The sequence below is a fragment of the Carlito syrichta genome, unplaced genomic scaffold, assembly GCF_000164805.1.
Source record: "Carlito syrichta isolate Samal-C Ts95f unplaced genomic scaffold, Tarsius_syrichta-2.0.1 Scaffold288962, whole genome shotgun sequence".
NCBI lineage: Eukaryota > Metazoa > Chordata > Mammalia > Primates > Tarsiidae > Carlito > Carlito syrichta.
Genome location: NW_007233058.1, coordinates 5,569 through 31,190, shown reverse-complemented (window position 1 = coordinate 31,190; position 25,622 = coordinate 5,569). Strand labels below are relative to the sequence as shown.

Here is a 25,622-nt window from a genome sequence, read left to right as displayed (position 1 = left end):
GGAAACTGACTTAAATTGCTCTTCAAGTCATTTTGTGTTCTTTCAAATCAAAGGCTGAAAATGGAATCAGGCGACAGTGTTCAGTAATGTGTAGCAAGTGTTGGAGGTGCACCTGGGCTGCACGTTCTTATGCAAACACAACTCCAGGTGCCAAACACTCAGCTCCACTCAACGCAGGCAAGGCCTAACTCCCGAGTTTCCTTCGCCTCCCACTGAGGATTCGTGCTTCATTAATTCACCTTTCCTAGCATCTGGGGAACCACCTTCTGGACGAAAATGATAGCCAATCAGGCAAAACCCAGAGCAGGCTTCAAGCTAGCTCTGATTTCCCATAGGCAGAAAGGCATGCCTGTCACCCTCAGCTCAGAAGAACACATCGCACGTAATGCTACACTTGGCTAGGTTGCCCTTTATTAACAGACATGTGCAGCTTTTGGAAAACTCCACCCTGGAGAACACAAACCATGGATAAAACACACAAGAGACAGCACCCAAGCTGGGGGGTTTCAGGACACACAGACAGAATTTATGCAGCACGTGCCCCAGGCTGGGCTCCCGCCCAGACAGTTGTCTGGAGAAACAATCATGATTACTAGACAGTAACCAAGACAGTGCAGCCAGGCTTGACATCGCTTTACAGGCATCAAAGTAAGGAAAAAAGCAGCCCCAGCAGTGGAGTTAAGGTAAAAATATTTTCTCTTCCTAAAAAATATCCTTAGTTCTTAATATATTACAACATGATTTCACATGTATTCAGTTTACAATGAAAAACAAACAAGTTTACAAATGACTGCTGGACACTTAAAAATAAGCCCTAGGTTGCTTTTCTTTTTTGGCAGCACCAGCCTAAACTCTGGCTCTGCAACATTTCAGAAATCTCAGGTGCATTACAGTCTTCTGAGAAAGGCCCAGTACTTCACAATTCCCGGAGCGGCTGTGAAGAAAGAACATTGCTGGCAACAAATATTAAAACAGCATCTCAAGACCTACAAGAATACATTTAGAAGTTCATCAAAGTGCACATATTTAAGACTTCAAGATAAAAACCCAAATATTTTTCTTTCTGTTAACGTATTTGCATTTCTTTGTGAGCAGCTGTGTGAGTTGCAGATGATGACTCTGTGGCCATGTCCCTCTTTCTAGTGCCCCCCCAGGGCCTGCACACATGCCAGAGCCAGGCAGCTTATATGCCTGCTCACAGAGCTCACCTTTGACAAACCCTCTACATGCATGGGAAAACCACTCTTCTTATTCCGGGGCTCTTCTGTGGTAGAATTTGAAGAAACTGAGGTGCAAACATCTTTTTAGGGAGAGGTTAAGCATATTTTTTCATTCGTGTGACTCTGCGTGCTTAAGTAATGTGAGTTGGTGTCAAGACCTGGGCCCCTGAATTGGCACAGCGTCCCAGACACCTGTCGCCCAGACTGCACACTGCAGGTGCTCTCATGGCCTGAACATGGGATTCTACCCACCTGGAAGCATTATTGGAGCCCATATAGAAAACTTTAAACAGCTCAATGACATTCCCTTTAGCTTCAAAAGCAACCATGAGTGAACATTTTCAACGATGAGAGTTGAATGGAATAACAAAAGACACCCTTCCAAAAAACATATAATGAGGTAGGCTCAGATCAAATATCAAACCCACAGCATACACCAAAGAGAATACGTGTTCAGGCATTTTCAAATGCAAACCGCTACAGTGCCTAATAAATGCTCCTTCTTCCCAGTTCTTGCAGGTGCATGCAAGCCTCGAGAAGGTGCCTGAAGAGTAAGAACAGCAAGAGGGTGAGAATGAGAGAGCAGCTGGGGAGGCAGGGAGGGCCCTCTGGGGCACTTAGTGGTGTTGAAGTGCTCCCACTCACCATGGGGCCCAAATGCTGCCAGCCCTAGAAAACAAACACCAAGAGAACTCAGGGCTCCATGGGACGAAAGGGGCTTGGGCTCAAGACAGAGGAGCCCTTGCACAATGCACTCACAGCAAGCCTGAGTGAATGCTCAGCCCCTCCAACCCAGACTCCAGAACCACCCTCCCGCACAGCAGCCTGGCCCCTGCTACCCCTGGCACCACCCTGGGTCTCAGAGAGGCCCTGGCTCCAGACATTTGCACCTGAGTTCTCCTCACTGTTTGCTCATAGGCAGGTTGAGTGCCCATGCCCTCCATGTGGAGGGAAAAGGCTCCCACACCAATTCTGGCAGCACACACTTTGTGACTTTGAGCAACATGAACAGAGTTAACACACACACACACATTCACACGCACACACACCTTTGTAATGTACACATGCATACACACTTGTGTGCCCATACCCTCACATGAGCACACACATGCATTCATGCACTTATACACGCCCACATGTGTACACACTCACGCACATGCACACCAACTAGCATGCACACACTCTCACATGTACACATATGCTCATAGGTGAACTCACACAGGTATATTCACACACATGTATACTCTCACACACGTGCACTCACCCACGTACATGCACACACCTGTGTACTCAAACGCACACTGGCATGCATCCTCTCACACACACGCGTACATGGCAGGGTCCAGCACCTGAACAGCATCCAGGGGTGCAGCAAGCTCAGGTGAGGCCTGGAGGGGCAGGGACGTGAGGAGTCTGGAGCAGGGCTGGGTGGGGTTGCCTGGGAAGGAGCCCCAGGCGCTGCACTTTGCCCTGACCATGTCCCATTCTGTCCTGGGTGATGGGGTCAGCCAGCAACTCCCAGCACCTCTACACCTCAGCAGACCACGCTGAAGACCCACGGCAGGAAGGCAGGTGTTGGTCCCTGGAGCTAGGTCTCTGTTGTGTGATCACTGCAAGCCAGAGAGGCCAGAGCAGGGAGGCCGCTCCACCGCCTGGTTCCTAGTGGCGGCTCTGCACATCCTTGTTCTTTATATTTACCCAGAATATTCTTGGCTTCTTCTGCATCCCGCAGAGGACTCTCTCCGTATTCTTCCTTCAGCCACTGCCGGTACTGGAGAGGTCAAACAAAGCCAATACGTCATACACACACACCTGCCTGCATGTGCACTTGCACCTGTCAGTCAAGGCAGAGGTGGTGCCATACACAGGGACATAAAAGGGCAGTGAGTAGTGGAGGTTCTGTGGCCAGCTGGCATCAAGCACCAAGCAGGAGAAACAGTTGCTCCTGTAAAGTGTCGGCTGAGGACAGAAAAATAAGCCAAACCAAGAGACGGCTACCTCACCCACAGGGAGAGAACAAAAGCAAATATGGGGTGCCAGGCAAGGAAAGTGATGAAGGGCGAGACCCTGTGGCTGCAGCAGGTGCAGAACTTCCAGTGGAGGCAGGTGAGCACCCTTGGGCCTATCATCCTCTATGGACCCTCCACTCGACCTGCTGCAATTCTGGGTGTGTTTGGAAAGTCTGAGAGTATGGTCTGCGGCAGCTGCCTGCATCTCAGAAGTCCCCTATGACCTACTTACCTGGTGGACTTCATGCTTCTCGAACTCCTGGAGCTGCCTCTGGAAGCCCAGGTTGGGGTTGGCACAGGACCTCCCTGCACGCACAGTGTGTAGGGCGTCCTCCCAGCCAAAGTCAGTGACGGTCATGATGTATGCGATCACCAGTGTCACACTCCTGGAGACCCCAGCCAGGCTGCAGGGCCAGGAGAGACACATGTGCAAGGCTTGCCTTTTGGGAGCCTAGGGTGCATCACTCAATCCATTGGGGCAGGGGTTGTAGGGTCTAGTTTTAGAAAGTCTTCTTGCCTAGGGTCATGTGTGGACAACAAGCACAGCACCAGGAAGTCACTCAGAAGCGTATGAGCTTCCCTCTAAGTCATGACACTAGAATCTTGGGACTCGTCCAGCTGTTTCAGCCTTGCTCACTGGGATGTGAGCAGTGAGCTATTTTCTATGGGATGTGGCTCCAGATATCTCAGCTCTATGATCTGCCATTATTCCTGAAGTCCTTCTCAGGTATTTCCCATTTCTCAGACAGATTAAAAAAAACTGCCGTACACTGAGGGGACTTGAGGCTTTTAAGATCTATGCCATAAATCCATGTATCACCTGCCTTCGTTCAGAATGCTTCACAGTTTTTGGAAGTCTTGTTTTCTTAGCATATGAAGACTAGATCTATCATTTCCAAAGCCCATGACATACAGAAGCCCTTACCAAATCTTACATTTATGTACTTTTTGACATTAACAAGCAGAGGACAGAGTACTCCATGTGACCGTAGTGAGGGGTCAGCTCAGGCAGTAACAGTTAGCTATCTCTAGTAGGCTGAGTAAAGGGACTGGTTTTAAATGCATATGCAAATTAAACTGGTCATAGAAAGCTTGCACATCATAGACTTAGAGTGTTCTGGCAATGGTTTAAGATGGGGAAGTTTAGCAAATGTCTCACTTTAGAAAAACCTATCTTCAGATGTATACAAATGTATGAAATATGAATTCCTGGAATATCAGGCCTACATATATTCAGTATGAATAATAATGTAAAAACCCCCACTCTCAGGCAGTGGCTTTTCACTTGGGCTTTGTATCAGACATTCTGAAGGAGCTTTTAAAGGATAGATCCTCTTGGGCTGTATTTCTGGAGATACAAGGAGCCCAGGGAAGCCCAGGGGCAGGAGTTCCAGAACTACCCTTTAACTGGCACCAAGAGAAACTCCAAGGTGCTTTAAAGCTAAATGTAAGTGAACATTAAAATTCTACAACTTGTATTTGTTATACTTTCTACTCTTTAAAGGAGTGAAAAAAAACCACGCTATTTCAAGAATGGTACAAAAATGCGGATACCATTCTTAAAGCAGTCAAGTCATCCAGTGCTCCTCCTTCCCCATCATGGGTCACTGCCCTTGGAACACACAGTCTTCATAAGGAGCTTCTCTAGAGGCCATCCACTGGGTCCTCTCTGTCCCAGCAGACCTGCCACCAACCTCAACAGCAGCACTTCCCAAGAGGTACCACTTCATATTCCTACAGAGCTCACACTGCAAGAGCAGCTGCTTTGGGAGAAGCCAGAAAACTGCTGTGCTCTCAGTCACTTAGTACTACACCTCACTCAAGACAGAGGGGGGACATGTCCAGCCCTCAGTACCAACCCTCACTCGAGACAGAGAGGGGATATTTCCAGCCTGCACTGTGACAGACAGCAAAGCCCCGGCTCCAGGATTTGGGATGCTGGCTCCTAGACAGATGAGTCATGTCAATAATATGATCCCGATGGTACTAACATGCCAGCCCACACTCACTGAGACTGTGCCAGGCACATTGCTGAGAGCTTAGACGCATCATCCTCGGGCAGCTTTCTCTTCACAGTGTGTGTGTGTGTGTGTGTGTGTGTGTGTGTGTGTGTGTGTGTGTGTGTGTGTGTGTGTGTGGCGGGTAACGCATCTCCACACAAAGTACAGCAGAATGTAGGTGGGTAGCTATTGATGAATGGTTTAATCTTAAGTGTCTACTTAGAACTTTTTAAAGCAAAGTTGTAAGCCAAACATCTGCAAAAGCCCCATTCTGCAAATGTTACAATAATACAATGCTAAAAATCTACATTTGCAATCAAAACTGTCCAGAGAGAAAGTGTTTTGAGCAAGCCACTGAGTTGCCTATACCATTTGTAGGAGCCTGTTCTGACAAAATGCTAGAGGCAGTTATCAAGGGCAGTTTCTGTTGTCCAGTAATCTTGGAGGTCCCTACAGAGATCCTAGCAGTGAGTGAAATGAAAACAACAACAACAATAAAAAGCAAAACCAGTCGGGGTTCTATTTCAACAAAAGAAAAGGATGACTAATGAATATCAGGGGACAAGTGGAACGTGTGTTTGAGATTCAGAGTTTAGAGAAAATTATTATGAGATGAAAAAATTAATCACACACAGAGAAACACCTGATGAAAAATCCAATCAAGCAGAACATGTCACGGTGTTATTAAGAAAGAGACGTACGTACCAGTGTACCAGACAGCCCTCACCACGGAGTCGGCATTCATGAATGAACTTAATACTTTCTTTGAAATGTCTTGTCCTGGGGGGAGGAAAAAAGAGGGGAGTGACACACACACATTGAGTAATATTCCATGTATGTTGAGTAATGTCACTCAACATATGATGAAAAGAAAATTCTGCCTGTGGTTTCTTTTTTTAAATGTTAATTAACTTGTATGTGTAATTGACACATAATTGTCCATATTTATGGGCTGCCACATGATGCTTCAGTGCATGCATATATTGTACAGTGATCAAGTCAGGGTAATTACCATATCCAACACTTTAAACATTTATCACTTTGTAGTGATAACATTCAGATTCTTCCTCTATCCTGAAATATACACTACATTGTTATTTTCTATAGTCACGCTACATGTAATAGAACACCAGAACTCATTCTTCCTAAGGTTTCTTGAAAGGTCTCATAGTCCCACACTGTCAAAACCTGGTCACACTCTCTGGAGGCAGAACTGTCTCTGCCTCAGAACCCGTCACTCACATGCTGAGGTCTAGGAGAGGCTGTCAATCAGCTGGAATTGTCAGAATTTCTCTGTAAGGAACCGCTGCAACACGTGGTTGCCACTGACTGGGGTGGGAGGAAGATCTGCTCAGCCCCACTTCCAATGTGAGCCTGTCAATGCTCAGCAGCATGCAGGAACCTCACACTGGCTGTGAATGCTGCATGGTGCAGTGACCCGGTGAGGAAGGCACCCGCATCATGTGGGTTTTCCAAGTCCTGAAAGCTAGTTTACTTCTGAAGTCTGGAAAACCTAGAGCACTCTCCCAGATTGGTCTCCCGAACTTTGCAAGTCACTACAGAGCTGCAGGGAAATGGACTTTTCAGTTTCAAGCCCTCTCTGCCACTCACTGGCTATGTGGTCTCGGGCAAGTCATTCATCTCACTTATAAAAGGGGGCTGGTACCTTGAACAAGGTCACGTATGACAATCATAGACCCTAAGGTCCTAATTGTGATGGATGCCATCATCCTTCCTTCTCCTGACTCTTAGCTTTTTGAACCACTAAGTCGTTGAGACACAAAGCCAGGCAGGACTCAAACCCATTCCATGAGCTCCCTACCAGCACAGGCACCCTGCAATCCTGGACCATGCTCAGGACTGGCTTGAGGGTCACACGCAGGTCCTCCAGACAGCGCACACACCTCTCCAATGTCTTCTACCTCTTAAGGCTTAAAACAGCCAAATGCCACAAGTTGCTCATGGACCAAATTCACTTCCTTTAAACACTGATTGAATGCTCACTATTCGCCTGGGACTCTGATCAGATGCAAGACATTCAGAGATGAACAGACACAGTTCCCAATTGCAGAATGCCAGGGCAAGTGAATCAAGTAAGAACAGGTGACTCTGGCATGGAGTAACAAACACACCCAGGTATTGACTGCAGAAGAAACTCAATAGCCTCACTGTGGGTGCTCAGTGAGAAAGAAGTTGTCCATATGCATACATGCATGCACCAAATGCACACACAAGTCCTGCCAACAGCCATGAGTGGAAAGTCCTAGAGAACTAAGCCATGGATTCCAGGCTCTTACCTGATGTCTCTAACTAGCGCAGCATCACAAGATCTGCTTCCATCAACTTTCCTGGGAACAAATGCTCCCAGATGTGAGCTGACAAGGGGGCTCAGGGAACTATGACTGGACTCCCAAACACTGGCTTGGTCTATAGCAGGCAAGAAAAAAATTATTTGTGTTGTGTTATTTGTGTTGGTACTGAAGGAGACCACAGAGTAGTAGCTGAGGGCACAGCGGGGTGGGTGCCAGGGTGCCAGGCAGCCCAGCCAAGGCTGGGATAGGAAGGCAGCTGCTGGAGAGCTCCCAGCCCTCAAAGAACTGCTGTCTGGAGTTGGCAGGGGAATTCTCTGGCCTGGAAGAGTTAGAACCATGGCAAGGTGTGGTCAGGTGCACTGATGTTTTCTGGGATGGCAAAGTGCTCAGACCCTCACTCAGCATATCCCATCTTCTTCCAGTTCTGGTCATGGAGGAGGAGAGGAAGGACTGCAGACAGGGACTCCGGAAATGCTTTCCCTTCCTAAAGAGAGCAAAATGAGGAGCCAGGAGCAAGCATCACAGTCAGAGCTGCATAAACCACCAGTGAATGCCTCCAACCTACGGGAACCTGTCAAATACTTATAGCCAAATACTTGCTGCCTGATGCCAGAGCTAAGGCAAAAATTTTTAAAACCCAGAGCAGACTCAGCCAGTACAGCAGGGGCTTCAGGTTGCCAGTTTGCAAGCAGCTTGGTGGTCTGCACAGGGCGCCTACGTTCCTTGTAGGTCACTGTGTGTGGTAGACAGGCCAAAGTCAGAAGGGGCTAGACCGCAGACCCTGGGGCCAGGACAGGCCACCCCAACCCAGGGCTGCTTCCTGACTATGGGCTGGCTCCCAGGCTGGAGCAGCTGGCTGGCTGCAAGGGCACAGCTAGCTGCCCCTTATTTGGTCCACCAGGCCATCCATGCTGTGGTCCCCAGGGTGCCTGCAAAGTGATCCCTGCCTGCAGTGCCTGTTCATGCTGTCTCTGTGGGTCTTCTGGGAGGACAAAGGCATCTGTGAGCACAGCAGTTAGAAAAACAAAAGCAAGTTAGAAATGAATGACAACCGCCTGAGTAAACGAGCAACCAGAGTCATCTAAACATGCTGCAAAGACCACACGGTGGCATGGAAGTCAGCAGTGCCCCTCTGCGTGGGGACAGGATTTGGTGTCCTGGGACACAGCCAGTTCTGTGGCACTCACCAGGGTCTTGCAAAGATGATAACTGAATCCCTTGACTGAAACCTCAGAGTGTGAACCACTTCTTACATCTTACGGCTTTTACACCTGCATGTTCAAACCACACGCACAATGAAAGCAGGCTTCCTACAAGCTGTGGGGTGAACCTAGGTTCAAGAGTTAGCCTCGCCACATCTCAAAATAAGGTGGGGTATGCTCAGCCTGGCCACATCCAGACCTGCTCAGCCCAGAGCGCGTGCGAAGGAGCCAGGAGGTGGTGGGGAGGTATCCCACTCTCACCCCATTCCTTCCTCTCTCAGCTCCATCTGTCACAAGGGCTAAGTCCAGAACAGCTCCAAGATGCAGCTTCTGTCCAAGCTGTGTGTGTGTGGGGTGCAGGCTGCAAAGCCCCAGAGCAGGCACCAAGACGGGGCCCCTTGCAGTCTCGCCTGGGGAGCAGGAATGACGTAGACACGGCGGCTGATCAAAGCCCTGCTGCAAAACTTGACTCACAGACCCAGGCAGGCATGAGGCCAAGTCAGAGAAGACATTCCTAGAAATGCCTTTTCCAAGAAAAGTCAGGAGACAGGCAGGCTTACTGCCACTTTGGTACAGGATTGTGTGGGGGTTCATTTCCAGGGAAGCTGGTGACATAAGCCCAGGCTCTGGTCATTAAACTCCCTCCTCCACAGTGGGAAATACCCACGGACCTGGCCCTTCTATTGCTCAACCCAATTTGAAGCAGGAGCTCAAGTCTGAAGCATCGTCCTACCACAAGCTGTTTCGAGGGACACAAGTTCCTTATTCCTGCTCCTTGCCTTGCTGGTAGACACCCTTTCCTTCCATACACAGACATGCGGGTATGGTCTGTCCACAAAGAGCCAGCTGACAGCATCCAGAAGGAAGCATGGGCAACCTCACCAAACAGCACCAGGCCATCACACCTGCTCCACCCTACAGTCCTGGAAGCACAGCTCAGAGGGCAGCGGGGCTGCATTCTCAGAGAGGCATCCTCTGTGTGGACTCAGCAAACATTCCAGCAGCTCCCAGCTGTCCACCTTCCTTGTCATCCACCAGTGCTCCCCTCATATTCTGCATTGGAGGCCAGGAGCCAGTGACCAGATATGTTTCCTCAGTCTTCAGGGAGTCCAAGAAAGGACGGGCCTCGCTTGTAAGCTCACCGTGTAATGCTCACTGTTGAGGGTGAACAACTGCTGAGTACTTCTTACTCCAGGACCGCCAGATGTGAAGACCGCAATCCCCACTGTGGGGTCTGAGACAGACCTGTCACATTCAAAAGGACTCTGCTTGCTGGAGTAGGAGCCCAGAGATCTGGTCAAGCTCCTAAATGGTAGCTGGTTGTACCCCAAACCAGTGGTAGCAGCCCAGATTGTATGTGGACAGCAAAGGAACACAGGAAGCTCCTCCTTCCCCTCACTAATCCAAATGTGTGTGTGCAAATGAAAGCAAAGGGTTATAAACCCAACAGCAGCAAGTGTGTGCACACACATGTATATGTATTTGTTTATTTATTTATTTTTACTTAGAAAACAAAATCGTTTTTGTTGTCTTTTTTTTTTTTTTTAAGAGCAAATGGATAAAACATCTGGGTCCAGGCTCTGGAAGATGATCTCAGATCAGAAAGCTGCTTCCTCCTAGGGCAGAAGCTGTTGGGGACCCAGGCCCTGCCTTGCCTACCCTTCTGCTGGACCTCTGCTGGAGCAAGTGTAGGAACATTCCTCACCACACAGACATGGGCGGGGCAGCTCTGTTGGTGCTCAGCACGGAACACACAAAACTGACCTACATCCATTCCAGTGATTTACTAGCTATGATGTTTCATGCACCGGCAACATTAGAAATAAAATTGTGGGATATGTATACCATACTTTTCATTTTGCTAGATAAGGTCATTTTAAAAGCAAGCAAGCAAGCAAACAAACAAACAAAAAATCCTCTCTAACATTTATTACAACATCACTTCAAAAAATAATAGTTCAATACCAAATAAACAAGAAGGACATAGAATAAGTGAAGTCTTTTGAAAAGCCAAGTGCACATCTTCTAGGTAGTTCTCATTTTCTTCTTGACCAGGAGAACATCATTATGGGCTGGCAAAGTCCTCAGGAACCATCTGAAAGCAGGACCACAGAAGTCCGAGGGTCCACCTAGCTCTGATCTTGCAAAACTGCTTTTTAATAATGAAGGTAAGAGGTACATGAAAGAAAAAAGCTGGAGGTACAGAAGATATTAGTTAAACTAAAGAAAACACAGACAGAAAGATAGGGATGTAGAACAAGGCAAGGAAGTTTTACTGATTTTACTTATAAGTTCTCTCAAGAAATGTAGAAACCTGCTACATTCTCAAACCAGTGAATGTACAAAGGTGCTATTGCAATGATGCAACACTACTGACTCCACAGTCTGGAAGAGACCAAACACCCCTGCACTTGACAGAAAAAAAAAGATAATTATTGGCTTCATGATGTCTACCTACAAAATACCAATTTAATATATATTAAAATAAGAATGAGTAAATACACATAAGTTAATATGCATCCAACTGTTCAATCTCAAAATACATTAATACTCCTTACTTGAGTGAACAGAAAATACAATGTGATTTTTGCAAGTGCTTAGTGTTCCTAAAAAATTCTCACTTATATCATCTTGCCTAATACTATAAAAAAATCCTATGAGACAGGCATTTTACAGATGAGAGGAGAGAGTTTAGTTAAAATAACTTGCCTAAGAAAGTCCATAAAGAAAACAAATATTTCCATCACCCTTCATTCACTGACCTACCCACACTGGTACTCGGGGAGAGTTTGAGACAAACTCTAGGATGCCTCTAATTATGACAAATCATGCAAAACACACCACACTGAGTATGTGGGGTTATTACAGCCTTGAGAACTTGAACTTTTATATTTCCTGACTCGACAAGGCGAGGTGGTTGGGGGAACTGAGTTGAAATTCTACGTGTTAATGTTATCTTAAACCAGGTTTCAGGTTCCTAGAAGATCAGAGGGGAGATTCGAGAGGATTAAGGCCAAGACAGCAGATTGACCTTTCTGGGCAGTTTGCATCAACTGAATGTCAAATGACAACAGTCTAAAAGGTCATAAACCTATAACTAAGAATAATTAGCCATAATTCCTGTTAGTACAGGGATTTGCAGGAAAAGATTTAAGATACAAAGTGTTATATTCAAAATTGGAATTCATTTTTAAAATCTAAGTTTAAAACAATAAACAATAGTTTTCCAGAATTTGTTTTGTCATTGAATAGAGAGACATTTAGGCATCAGGAATTAAAAGTGGCCAAAGAACTATTATTTCTAATTGTTTGGATTACCCAGAGCATACTTTCAAGAGGCAGACATGATTTCCCTTGATTTTGTTAACCAGAGCATTAAGAATATTTGTCTCCTGACCATTCACATAGGTTGATGATGCAGAAAGCAAAAGTTCATTGTTAGCACCTAGGGTTTGGTGACTAATAAATACAGGCTACCACTAAGAGAGGCTGATCTCCTGTCTGCCAACTTTAGGTGAATGGTTATATCATGAAAGTATGCTCATCATTAAAAAAGTATGCTATGCCTTCCTATGCAACACTTAACAGGTAAAAATAAAACTCAAGCTGTTTTATAGCCTGTCTCTTAAACTGAGGGCATTCAAAGTTCTAGAATCAACACCACAATCTACATATAGCTTCACGTACATATAGCTACAAGAGATATTTCCAGCATCATGGACATCTGTGTGCCAAAAGACTTACTGTTACTAAAGGATTAAAAATAAAAGTTCCTAAAAGACTTGCACGCGTGCCTATGAACATGACTCCCAACAAGGTGCCCTATCTTTTTCACCTTTTGATGAGCTATGGTCTTGACTTCCTTTTCCCGAGACAAATGTTTTACAGTTGTTGAATGTCACTGGAAACAGCAACGGGGCACATCTTCTTCACATAAGTCTCAAAGAGGTGCTGCTATGATTACTAAGCCTATGAGACCTGGGACCCCACCTCACCCTGTTATCCAGACACAAGGAAAGAGTTAGAAAAGGTAAACCACAAACTTAACAGGTCCTCTTTATATATTTAGTTTAGAAGAGAACTAGTTAAAATTTGTGGGCTAGTTCTCCAGCCCCTGGGGTGATTATGTTTGGGCTGGTTTTGACAGATTTGAGTTTACCCACGAGACCTGGAAGCTCTCCTATCCTATCTTCCATGTCTTTCCAAGTAACTGACATGGGCTTCTTGGGCACTAAAACTTGTTATTTCAGCTACCTTTCCTTTAACTCTCAAGAAACATTAACATACTTTGAGTAAAAATAGACTCTTATTTTCAAAAGTGCCTGGAGTTCCTAGAGAACATTTTCACGTACATGACCTTGCCTCCAAAAATCCTGAAGGCAGGCATTTTTCAGGTGAGAGAACTGAGGTATAGATGGAACTTGTTATAAATTTGAGATTTTCTAACATCTAGGTCTATGCTTACTCATCTATAGTATAGAACAACACCATGCTTAAATCAGGTCATTATCACAGACATCAGCTCCTAGTAATGCTGAGAAGCCCTGGGAATGGCTCAGGGACTGGTGGTCACCTGTCCTGACAATAGATGCCTAGAAAGCGTTATAATCTGACCCTTCCAAAGAATCAAATGACCAATCAGGTACTGACAAGTTCAAAGCATGTCAGAATCCTGGTTTGTGATAAGAGAAAAGCAACCATTCTAAAAACAGCCACCAAAATATGGGTAGAAGATTGCTGTGGTCTTAAGAGAAAGGCAGTGGCTCACTTCCTTCCGTGCGCACCATGCCCTTCCAACCACTTCTGTTTCTCGACACGACTAGTAACCAAGGAAGTTCTCTAATGCTTCTTCTCCTCCTTCTAGGCCCAGGGTACTACTTTGTGTTCCTAGTGAAATCCTTCCTTCACCATCCTCAATCTTCAAGGCTCACCTTTCTCTGAAATCTCAAGTCTGTGTGGAGACACAGCCTTTGGAGAGCACATATTTTCACCAACTTCCCGTCTTTGGTGCCCTTTCCTGGTCTCCCATTTCATCTTTCCCCACATCAATCCATCTGACTCTAGCACCAGCTTTTTCTTTCAAACAGGTGGATCTCACAAAATTATTGCATCATCTGTGATTCCTTTGCTCTTTAGCAGTGAAAACCCAAGGTTGGCTGACGGTTCAGTGTTCAGTGATGTTCAGAGAGACTGGCACTGGGGAGACATCCCATTGGGGTACATGGCCTGTATTCCTGATATATAGGATTTGTATTCACTAGCACTTGAGGGCATGAAGGTGAATCCCAATAAGTCTGAGAACACCCAAATCCATAAATGCCACCACAGTACATAATTTTCCGGATGAGATTCAGTCACATATAACTTAACTCTTTGACCTCCCATATACAGCACAAAGGTAGCCTGGAAACTTGAGGACGGGCTCAGCTGTACACCCTGCTGGGTTAAGGGTGCTACTTCTGCCCCTGGCCTTTCAGCCTGCATGGGTCAAATATGTGCTTCAGAAAAACTATACTCTACTCCCTGTCATAGTATTTTTGGGTCACTCTGGACAGTCAAGAGTGAGTGTTAAAGTTGTAACTGCTGTGGGTCTCCAGTGACTTGTCCCCCATTCTGTCAAAGGCTAATTCCATCTGCCTCCAAAGGATTGCTGCAATCTGGGAAGGGGATCAATTATAAAATCTCTTTCTCTTTTAGAGACAGAGTCTCTCACTCAGGAGTGTGGGGTCGAGATCATTGTTCATTGTAACCTCAAACTTCTGGGCTGAAATGGCCCTCCCACTTCAGCCTCCTGAGTAGCTAGAACTTTAGATGTGTGCCATCCTGCCAGGCTAACTTTTATCTTTTTTTTGCAGAGACAGCCTCTCACTATGTTGCCCAGACTGGTCTCCCACTCCTGGCCTCAAGTGACCCTCCCGCCTCAGCCTCCCAAAGTGCTGGGATTGTAGGCGTGAGCCCCCATGCCTGGCAACGAATCTCTCTTTAAAGATGCAGAGTTAAAAATACCAAAAAGGATTTATTCAGCTGTGAAGAAACAGAGGACTAGACTTTCCTAAGCCAGAAAGATCTATTCACTGAACTCATACTGACTTTAGGAAGTACACAGCCTCATATGTTAGCCACCAGCCTCATGTGGCTACTGAGCACTGGAAATGCAGCTGGTCTGAATTGAGATGTGCTGAGTGTAAAAAAGAAAAGCAGATTTCTGAGACTTATCATGAAAAAAAGGATGTAAAACAGGTCATTAATTTTTAAAAAAATACTGAGTACATATTAAAATAAAAGTAATTTGGATTTTTACTTATTGGATTAAGTAAAATATATTATTAGAACTAATGTCACCTGTTTCTTTTTTTTTAATGTGGCCCCTATAAAATTTAAGATTACTTGCAGTTTGTGGCTCGAATTCTGTTTGTATTGGACAGCTCTGCTTCAGACTAAATTCCACAGTGTCTTTCAGGATTTGCTTTTACAGAAAAGATAAGCATGCTAAAGATGTGGTTTAAGTATCCTTTAAAAAAAAATTAGCCCCTTTTTGTGGACATCCCATTGGTGGTGTTGCATGACGGAAGGGCCAGCAAACCACAAGGCACCTCCAGTCACAGATTGACCTACTTGGCCAGCACTGACCCCTGCAGGTTCGTGTCTTCCTCCCTGGGACATCAAGGGGTCTGTGAGCTCTGACAACTTCACTGTCCTTGACTTATCTGACTTTAAATTCTTGTATTACTTTGTAAAATCTCCAAATAATACAGAAACAGCCCCCCATCCAAAAAACAAAACAAAAAAACAACTTACAAGTTTTGAGACGGAGAATCCGCTGCTGGAATGCACAGGTATTTAACTCCCTGCAGAATGATAAAAAATAAAATAGATAAATAAAAAGAAAAAGATGATGCTTAGTGGAGAAAAGAATTTAAGGAACTATTTACTCAGGTCAAAAAATAAAAAAACAAAAAGGAGAAGTTTTTCACTCATCTTTTGTTGCCAAGGAACTGGAAAAACTAATTAAAGTTCCTGGTTATTTTCCATGACCATGAATACAAATATTTATGCTTTAGTTTGCAAATAGCTTGTAAGTTGAGACAAAAAGTGAAACAGTTGAATGCTTTTCAGTAAGTGTCAACGAGTTTCAAAACAATCATCTCAGATGCTTGTTAACATATTCTGATTTTTTTTTTTTTGTATTTCATTTAGGATCCTGAATGTCCAAAAAGGAAGTACTATTAGTAAAAACCTTAACATAATGACTGAAAACTATAGTGTCATGGTACAGCTTTCTCTATCAATTTTAGTATTATGACAGGTACAATTTCACTGATGCACTGATAGAAGCTTACATTCTGGAAACAATTGCTTTATTTTGCTTGCTTTTCAGAACAGTAAAAGTTTGTGTACCAAACAAACTTTAAAAAAAAAGCCTAATTAATAAAAACCTTCATATTATCCTCTATAAATTGCTAAAAAAAGTTTATAAAATTCATGCTAAAAAAATCATGCTAAATTTGAGTTTTATAAAAAACTGGTTCTTTCTCTTTCAGAAAAATTGAAAGAATAGTTCAAGAGGTCAGGTGTAAACACAAAATATAAAAATCTTATATTCTCTCTATAAGAGAATGAGGCTTTATGAAGAATCAGATGAACTATTTTTAAGTCCTTTCTCTCTTAATTATGTAATTTCACAGAATATTGCCACCATGTCATGAACACTAAATGGGGGCCCATCAGGAACTAGAAAAACAACCCAGGATATTAAAAGAAGTATAGACAGGCAGGATAGTGACATACTCAACCACAAGTCCCTCAGAAGACAAACATGCCTTCTAGAATTATTCAACATATTTTTGTAAGTTTTCATTAAACTTTGGTTTTCTGCACTGTATTTGTAAATCTGTCTGTAAGGAACACCTAAATCTGGGCTGCCCTAAATCTCCCCACACCTTCTACACATTTTGAGAGTCCCTTGCCTTATAAATCTCACTCTTTCAAATATAGAAGCCACATACACTTCATGTCCCACTCCCCTTGCTATAAGGGTGACAAATCATGATGTGACTTTATTGATCCATCACCTACAGGAGACAGATTTGGAACTATTAAGCAGGACATGGGAAGTGACAAGTGGGCAGAATGCACGAGCCTTGTTGGTGCAGGTGAAGTCAGGAAGCCTGGGCTTTGCCGGTGCAGGTGAGACACGGGTAGCCTGGCTCTGGGCAGAGTGGGCAGCAGAGCTCATTTGACCAGCTGTGTGATGTGGTCTGGGGATTGTCCCTCGAATTTCAACTTAAAACTCCAGCTCTTGTGAGAAAACCAGGATCTCTCAATGATCTCTTACTAAGTCCCTTTATCTTGAAACTGGCTCGGTGTGAGCTCTGCTGTCTGCAACTAAGACCTGAGTGATACAATTCCTTCCTTTCAGCTCTCACAACGATGAGCAGACAAAACATTTTTTTTCCTGTATAGTTTCTGTGTATTTTGTTTCCAGCATTGTAGTAAATCATTATATCCTCCAACAAAGGCTCCTTTGGGTCTTGAAGAAGATGAGTTTTGCTGCTGTTTATTCATATAGGAACATTTGATTTGAGACGAGATGGGCATTGACCACACCAAGGACTCGATGTAAGGATCAGTTGGTGGAAGAGGAATGTGAAGTGGCAGATTCCCTCTCACTCAACCTTCATGTCATCACCCTTTATGACCTCCTGTGTCCCTGTCCTCATTTCTCCTGGATGCTGGGGGCTGTGCTCTGCGGGGAATATCGAGCAGTTGTCTGAAACTCTCAAGTACCTTCAAATCCAGAGAGACATTACAGCTCTGACTTAAAGGGCAAGAAAACTGAAAAGGAAATGCTACTTTTACAAAAAGTTGTTTCACTCCCTCTCTCCATCTAGGCCAAACAGGCATGCTGGTATAGATCCGTGTACTGACCATTTCCTACAACCTCCATTAAAATGACTCATTCACTTCTTTCCTTTTAAGTGAGAGTTGGCAGTGGATCAGGCCAGAAGCTTGTGAAATCCTCCCCTCCCACATACTTCCTCCCCTCCTTTCAGAACAGCACTTCCAGGGGGACCAGAAGGATTCTTGAGTTTCTACCCATCCTTCCAGTGCCCCTTCAGTTTCAGGCAGGGATGTTGAGTGGATCCCCTCTAAGACAGGATGGAATGCCCGCCTGTTGAGATGTGGACTGATAGTTACTTTATTCTAGCAGAATCTAAAATCATCCCAGTCCATGTGGTGGGAGGAAAGGAAAAAAAGAAGTGCTGGAAGACAATGGACAGAGTGAGATTAAACAGCTCTCCACTTATTCAGAACATTCACTGTAAGGACCAGCATGGAGTGATGGAAAGTGCCGTGCTTCCCTTTGGCATGAGGCCACACTCCCCTGTGGTGCCTAGGAGGTTAGCCCTGTCAGGTAGGCATGAGAATCTGCCCACAGGTGAAGGGCGTCTCTCCCTCCGTGAGCCATGGGGGACAAAGAGGTGACTCTCAACCACATTGGGCCCTCGCCTGCTCTAGCTGGGATGGCAGCAGCAACTTCCCGTCTGTGGAACTTTCAATGGGGAACAAAGTGGCTCCCAGCTACAGTCTGAGTACTCGCTACTATTAAGAGAAGACAGAGAAAACATGAAACATGAGACATCAGGACAGAATAACAACAGCAATGACAACACATATCCTGGAATGATGCCTGACACACAGCAGGCACTCACCAAAGGTCTGCTGAAAGACAGGATAGAATGATGAGAACAATGAACATGGAGATGACACTATGGTACTAGCATAAGGGAGGACACATACTTTCAAGCACTCATCCCTCATCTTGGAGACAGGGCAATGAGAGTGGGCTTCAGGCCCTGCCATGCACAGGGCTTACTGTCCCATGCTCTAAGGGGCATCTGCCACCCTCCTGTCCACCAAAACGGGACACGGCTAGGAACCAGTCACTGTACTCCACAATAAGAAGTATGCAAATTCAGGCAAGGAAGGAGTCAAAACTGTCAAAAAAAGTTTCAGCTGCTTACCGCCCAAGAACATCTATTTATCTTGGCTTAGTCATTAACAAAGCATGAAAAGTCTCTTTGAGGCCACAGACAACAGAACTTGAGCTACCTGAAACAGACTTCATATGCCTGCACATGTGTACAATTCATGACAGTTAATTACTAATTCAGAAAGCAGTGCGAGTCCCCAGTACCACAAGAAAGCTGGGCCAACTTAAAATTATCCTAGTACTAATGAGCTGAGTTCTGCAGATGTTTTAATGTGATATGAAATAGATGTTTTGCCTAACAGAATCTAAACAAAGAACCATTCTCTGGTGCTGAGGTTTGTAGAGACAAGGATAAGGGATAGAATGTGCTTAGCCGAATCATGAAAAATACAGCAAACTTAGGGGTTAAAAAAATAAAACTTACGTTCTAGAACAGTCTGAAAAATTCATAAGTAATAAAAATAGCAGCCATGTTTCCACCAGGATAGCATTTGACACACGGTATTGACTCCTTCATACTACCTCTAATATAAAGAAAAAAAAATTTGGTTATCTTCTCCTTTAAAATAAAATTCTCACTAAAGTAAAAATTCAGCACTTTCCATGATGTTTCAAAAAAGTAGATTGGTGAAATACCAATTAACATTAAACTTTTATGGGACTATTAAATGTCAAGTTATGGCTTTTCAATCTAGAGTGCTTGTTTTGTTTTGCACTGAAATATAAAATCAACCTCAGTTACAGGAAAGGGGTCTGGTTTATGTTTGAAGGCTATCATGATTCCTATGAGGAATAAAGAAAAAGCAGCTAACTTCTTTTGACTATATGGCATTTTGAGTGGCCTAACATGTCCAGAAAATTGCACCAGTACTAACTAACTGAGCACCAGAGGGGGGAGAAAGGGAGAAGAATTAAAGAAAAGTCTCTAACTATGTTGAGGTAACCCCATTTATAGAATATTCATAATAACAAGCAACATGCCTATTAGTATAAAAAAGTGGTGTAAAAATTAGGAAAATACAGGAAAGAAGCAGAAGAGTGAGGGGGGATCTGCTAAGGCCAGCTTTATGGTGATGTCTGTGTGTTCAGGTTTTGAAAGAAATGACAGTTATCACCTGGCAGGGAAGAAAGTTCAGAAGGTATCCCAGAGGCTCTTCCTAAACACAAGGTTAAAACTAAGTCCATATTCTCAAAAGTTCTCATATTTTTCAGTTTTCTGTTTCAACTAGTAACCACCAAAAGTAAGGTTTTTGCCTTTCTTTGGGCCTGAAACCAAAGAACACATTTAAAGCGATACATAGGCGCTTGAGGAGCAGGGCCAAGATTCTGATTTCATGACTGGTAAAGAGATCAAACTCTCGCTTGTTTCAAGTACGATTTCCAACAGTCACTGTCCTTTTCTTTCTGAAACGTCATAGTCAGAGTCTTCTGAAGAACCCAGTTGACCTTCTGTTTTTCACAAGAAAGAACAAGCCCTTCAGAAGTTGTTTTCTCTCTCTCAGGAAGACTAACAGAAATTAGTTCTAGGACATGACTATATCCCTGCTCAGAGGCCCAGATCAGGAAATCCCATCATGGAAAAGTTATTTTAATTTCTGATGAACATGTTACCATAAGATCTTTGGCTTCTCATCTGAGCCCTTGCAGCACCAGTGACAGTGTGTGTGTGCTTGGGAGGGGTCCTCCCACAGAAAGGATGTCTGTCTTCTGACTGATAGTCCCGTGGAAGCTCTTGTGGACACCCTTGATTCACACTAATTACCTATCACCCACAGGTAAGTGAGTGCAACAAACTAGTGACCCTGTCAAGAGCCCACATTCTTTCAAACCTGACCCTTAAAAAGACACATAAAATTAAAAATAAAATTTAAATTTGGACCACCTTTCACATGATCAGAAGCCAGACTGCAGTTCATACACTGTTACGAAAAATGCACACAGAAGGAGCTTCTCCCACTGGCGATAACTACTCCCTGTACTTTTTTGTTGTGGTGGTGGAAAAATACATGTAAAATTTCCTATCTTAACCATATTAAGGTGTGCAGTTAGTGGCATTAACACTGTTATGTAGCCATCATCACCATCCAACTCCAGAACCTTCTCATCTTTCCAAACCGAAACACTCGTTCCTCCCCTCTCCCAGCTCCTGACAATCCCCATTCTCCTTTCTGTCTCTATGAATCTGACCGCTTCTGTGCTTTTATATGAACCCAAAGGCAAGTAAACAGTAAAAAAAAAATTAGTCCAGTCACTCTTTTGAAAGTCACAGACCCAAGAGATGGCAACTGCTGATCTGAAATTGCTTTTGGTCACACACTCTAGGTCTGATCTGGCTCCTCTCCAAGGGCCTCCTTTTCACCATGTGTCTTCATTCCAGGAAAGGTATTTGAAGATTTTCACCTCACTTGTGTGCGCAGAAGCCAAACCTGGCACATGCATCCTGATTACTTAAGAATTTTTCATACAACCCATGTGTATAAATTATATAATGTTAAAGGTTAAAAGTAGAATTCGAAAATCACAGTCCTAGGAAGATGTCATCTTGAAAAGCAAAATCATCTTCAGGATCATCTCCACATTCAGTTCCAGGGAGAAGTGGTACAACTCATGTGCCACTTAAGTTGGACTAAGAGCTCCAAGTGAGTATAAAACTCACAAATAGGTGAGTTCTAGAAGGTGAGGCAACCAGTCACCTCTCTTTTTTATTGTTTGTACCACCGCTAAAATCACAAGGAAATTACTGTAGGAAATCACTACAGAAAGTAAATACAGGTTTTTAGTTGTACTATATAATAGATGTGTTAAGTCCAGGTTCTAGACTGAAGATGTGTTTTCTTAATGCACCCATTTGCTGCTGATTCTTCCTGTGTGGGCTAAATTTAGGAAACACTACTACAAATAACAACTTCCAAGAACTCTGTGGTCCTGATGGGGCAGGGAGGGGCAAAAAGGTCAGAGTGGAAGGATAAGATTTAGCCTTTGGTTTGATTTTGTGAGACAACATGCAAATGAGAAAGCTCTAACACCTGTTGGCCTCTTTCAGGTTAGTCAAAAAACGACATACATTTGACTTGTCAGATCAACAGATGAGGACTCAAATACTTATTTTTGTTCAAGGTATTTCAACACAAGACTAAAGTGGGCACAGTTGGAACATCGGATATCCTCAAGTCAGCACAGGCTGGGCCACGGGAAGGTATACGGGAGACCCACCAGGTGCCCTGTCACCACCGAAAGCCCTCTCTGTTCAGCTGGGGACTTGCTGAGGTACACAAATGTGACTCATGAAAAGTAGGCCAGCTTCAGCAGTCACTCCAAACCAAGGTGCGCCATAGCATTACTTAACGGAAGTTAGTACTAGATGCTGCCAAAAGATGGCTGTGAGTGAGAGATGCCACTTAGAAATCACCCAGAGAAATCAGTGGTAGATGCTTCAGGAGCATTCTCTGTATATATTATTAAGGAAAAGCTTATCTTTTACAAAAAAAATCATCTGATCATGTGTCTCAGCTGCTAAAAATTGTCCTGTGGCTTCTCTATGTCTGTAAAATAAAGAAAACCCATCCGCAAAGCCCTCCAACCCACACCTACACCCCTTCCTAACTTTGCCTCCCTTCTAACTCCCTTTGCTCATCTCCAGCTCACCAAATCCAGAGATCCTGGGTTGCTGTGAGTCTCAAGTGTCCTGTATTTTCCTGTCTCCCTGGTTCCACCAAGCTCGTATGGCTTTCTTTCAGAATAGCCTTCGCAAGGCTCTTCCTCAGTCAAACCCCCCAATGTCACTCACCAGGCTCCCCATAGCTCTCCTTGGAAGATCCTAAATACCCGCAACAGAACTGCACATAGGCGCTCAGCCTTGGTACAGGACTAGAAGTGCCTGTGGGGGGGCAGTCTCTCTTACTGGATGCCAGATTGCTCGACTGCCTAGATGCTGTGGTTGCCACCTTTTTGTCAGTCTCCAAGCATCTCTCTCCTCAAACATCAGGACATGGTTACCAAGGGAAAGAAGGGATGCGTGGGAAGGGAGACTCATTTTAAAGATTCTAAACATATGGCCACAAAGCCAGGCTGCTTCCAGGCTGGCTGAGGCACCCACAGGTGGCTCCAGTGTCGCTGTCCAGTACAGGCCAGCCAGGGCCGGTGGCCTTACAAGGCCTGCTCCCCTGCCTATCCTGAACTCCACATTGTGAATGGGTTCAGTAGGGTGGGGTGAGTGGACTCCCCTACCCCAGAAAATGATTACAGGTGAAGACAAGGCAAAGATGCTTGGGCAGGATGGCATTCAACAGGGGAGCTCCACAGCCCCAAGCTTCAGACCCAGTCCAGGTTTCTGGAAGCATGGCATGCCTGCTGCCAGGCAGTGAAGCTCTGGATAGGCGAGCACAGCCATGCTCATTCATTTATGTATTGTCTGTGGCCTTGCACCATGGTAGAAAGTAAAGGCAAGGTCTCTCCAAGTTGCACCAGAAGACCCCAAAGCCCCAAATCCTTACTATCTGGGCCTTGAGAGACAAAGTTGTACCAAGTCCCAGTCCAGACAGTTTCGAGGTATTTGAGGACTGAAAGCTTGTTTTGGGCTGGGTGTGGTGGCTCACACCTGTAATCCCAGCACTTTGGGAGGTGGAGGCAAGAGGACTGCCTGAGCCCAGGGGTTTGAGACCAGCCTGTGCAACTTGGAGAGACCTTGTCTTTACAATAAATAAAACAATTAGCCAGGCATGGTGGCACACACCTGCAGTTCCAGTTACTTGGAAGTCTGAGGCAGAAGGATTGCCTGAGTCCAGCAGGTTGAGGCTGTGGCTCCTGTGAGGATGTGATAGTACTCCAGCCTGGGAGACAGAGTGAGACTCCAACTCCAAAAAAAAAAGCTCATTTTGCTTATCACATTTTTCTTCCACATTTAAATATTTGAATAGAACATGCCACCTTCTTAGAATTACCATGTTCTTAGTCAACAGTTGTGCTTAGTTTCTTCCTTACTCCAACAGAGAGGGGGCAGAAGGATTTCCCTTGAATACCTGATGTCTTTAAACAAGAAATTAGCTGCAATATGTGAAAAACATGAAATACATTGCCAACACATAGTACTCAATAAATGGTAGCTGGCAGGTGTGCTGTCAGTGGCTCTCCCTTGACAGCTTTCCCATCTGCTTGGTCACCGGCAAACTCTGCATTGGCATCACACAGACAGACTGCGCAGTGCCCAGGGCAGGTGACTCTCTGGGCACTGGTAAGGAGAGCTATGCTCCCTCACCAAGTCATGTGCTGCACCGCCCCGACATCTGCTGAGCCAGCCTCCCTTTCTGGTCAAGACACAACTGCCTCCCTCAAATACAGCTCCCTGCTCAGGGAGCATACAGCGCTGTTTTGAATGCTATTTGTGCCCCTTTAGCAGATGACTGAACCAATGCGTTCTCAGACCCCCTTGTTTGTGATGGGATGACATGTCTACTGCAGGTGGGTTATGAGCTTTGTAGGTGGTCACTTGTCTTCAGCCTTGGACAGCTTGAACTCAGGCTGCATGGAGGAAGCCTGTTCTAAAATGTATGCACTATCTCTCCAGTCAAATGTCACATCCTTCCTCTTGGGAGGATAGTTTGCTTGAAGAAAAGGCAAACGCTGGCCCAGAGCAGGCCTGGCCAGTCCTTCAAGGGAGCTATGGTTCAACATATGCTATGGTTCAACATATGCAAAGGCTGACGTGGTAAGGGCCGGTGCCTGGGCCACTAAGAAGGGCCATGAGAACTCAGGGCAGAAAGAAAGCCCATGGGCTGGGAGGATGGGAGAAGCAAAGTGAGGATGCAGCTCTTCTGTTTCTCCTCCACCGGGAGGAGCATCCCCCCATGAAGTAAGATCATGTGTTAGAGACTGGGCTACATTTCCGTGCTCTGTGACTGCCTGACGTCCACGCTCAGCAGGCGTGGGCAGGAGGGCATGCTCCTCGCGCTGTTCCAGGGCCTTCTCTTGCAGGGCAGCACCTCACCAGCCCCTGCCCCCACGCCTGTGGTGCCAGCAATCTCACAGGTTATTTTTATTCTAACAGCTGCATCCTCTTGCACTACAGCACAGAGGGAAGCCCCAGGCCACTTTGGTCAGAGCCCATGCAGGGAAGCACAAGGGGAGAGAAAGCCCCAGCCACCAAGGAGGCCAGAGGATCCTCGCTGGGGGCAGCAGAACCGTGTGATGACCAGTCCAAGTTGTTCAGCTGCAATGCCAACACCCACGTCAGAGAAGCCTCCATCAGAAATGGCAGGAAACTTCAGCTTAAAGGAACAGTAAAAAAAACAAAAACAAAAACAAAACAAAAAACCCCCCCAAGAAAACCAGAAACTAAAGCCCACTTTGAAATGTTATCCTACTTTATTAACTCTAGGATTTTTTCTTGGGGCACAGGGTGAAGCCATTCTATGATGCAGTTTAAATTGACAGTCATTTAGAGTAGATTTGAAACTGCCTTCTGCTTGTATGCTGTGGGCTGGTCTCTTGGAATAAGCTATTTCACAAAATGGACACATTTAATTTGTGCCTGTCCCACCATGATGGGGCCAGGCCTCCTGCAAGGTCAGTGTGGCCTGAAGCCATCTATGAACTGCTCTGCTTTAGGAATAGTTTCCAAGATGAGTTCTCACACCAAGGTTTGGGTTCAGCTATGCCCCAGAATTACAAAATGCCAGGGAAGCCTGTCCCTTTGCAGCCACTCTCAGATGACAAAGGGACAACCTGTAGCTGCTTCCCACATGTCCTCTGGCATTGGCCACAGCTCCTACCAAAGGAGCTGAGGGACCAGTGAACCATCCTCCTTACTTTGGGAAAATACCTTAGAAGCAAAAGTTGGACCTCCAGAGAAAGAGGCTCCAACCTGGATCTCAGACACACCTACTTCCT

At 45.1% G+C, this 25,622-nt stretch overlaps 1 protein-coding gene across 1 annotated transcript; it reads right to left on the bottom strand.

The window, feature by feature from the left end:
• Positions 1 to 389: 389 nt before the first annotated feature.
• DUSP22 (dual specificity phosphatase 22) lies at positions 390 to 23,127 on the bottom strand. The gene is made up of 7 exons (XM_021710435.1): positions 23,055 to 23,127; positions 22,525 to 22,710; positions 15,542 to 15,641; positions 5,935 to 6,009; positions 3,462 to 3,633; positions 2,919 to 2,991; positions 390 to 934 (listed from the first exon to the last, which is right to left on the bottom strand). The coding sequence occupies exons 1-7, from the start codon at positions 23,125 to 23,127 to the stop codon at positions 888 to 890; spliced, it is 726 nt and encodes a 241-aa protein (XP_021566110.1). The 3' UTR covers positions 390 to 887.
• Positions 23,128 to 25,622: the final 2,495 nt, after the last annotated feature.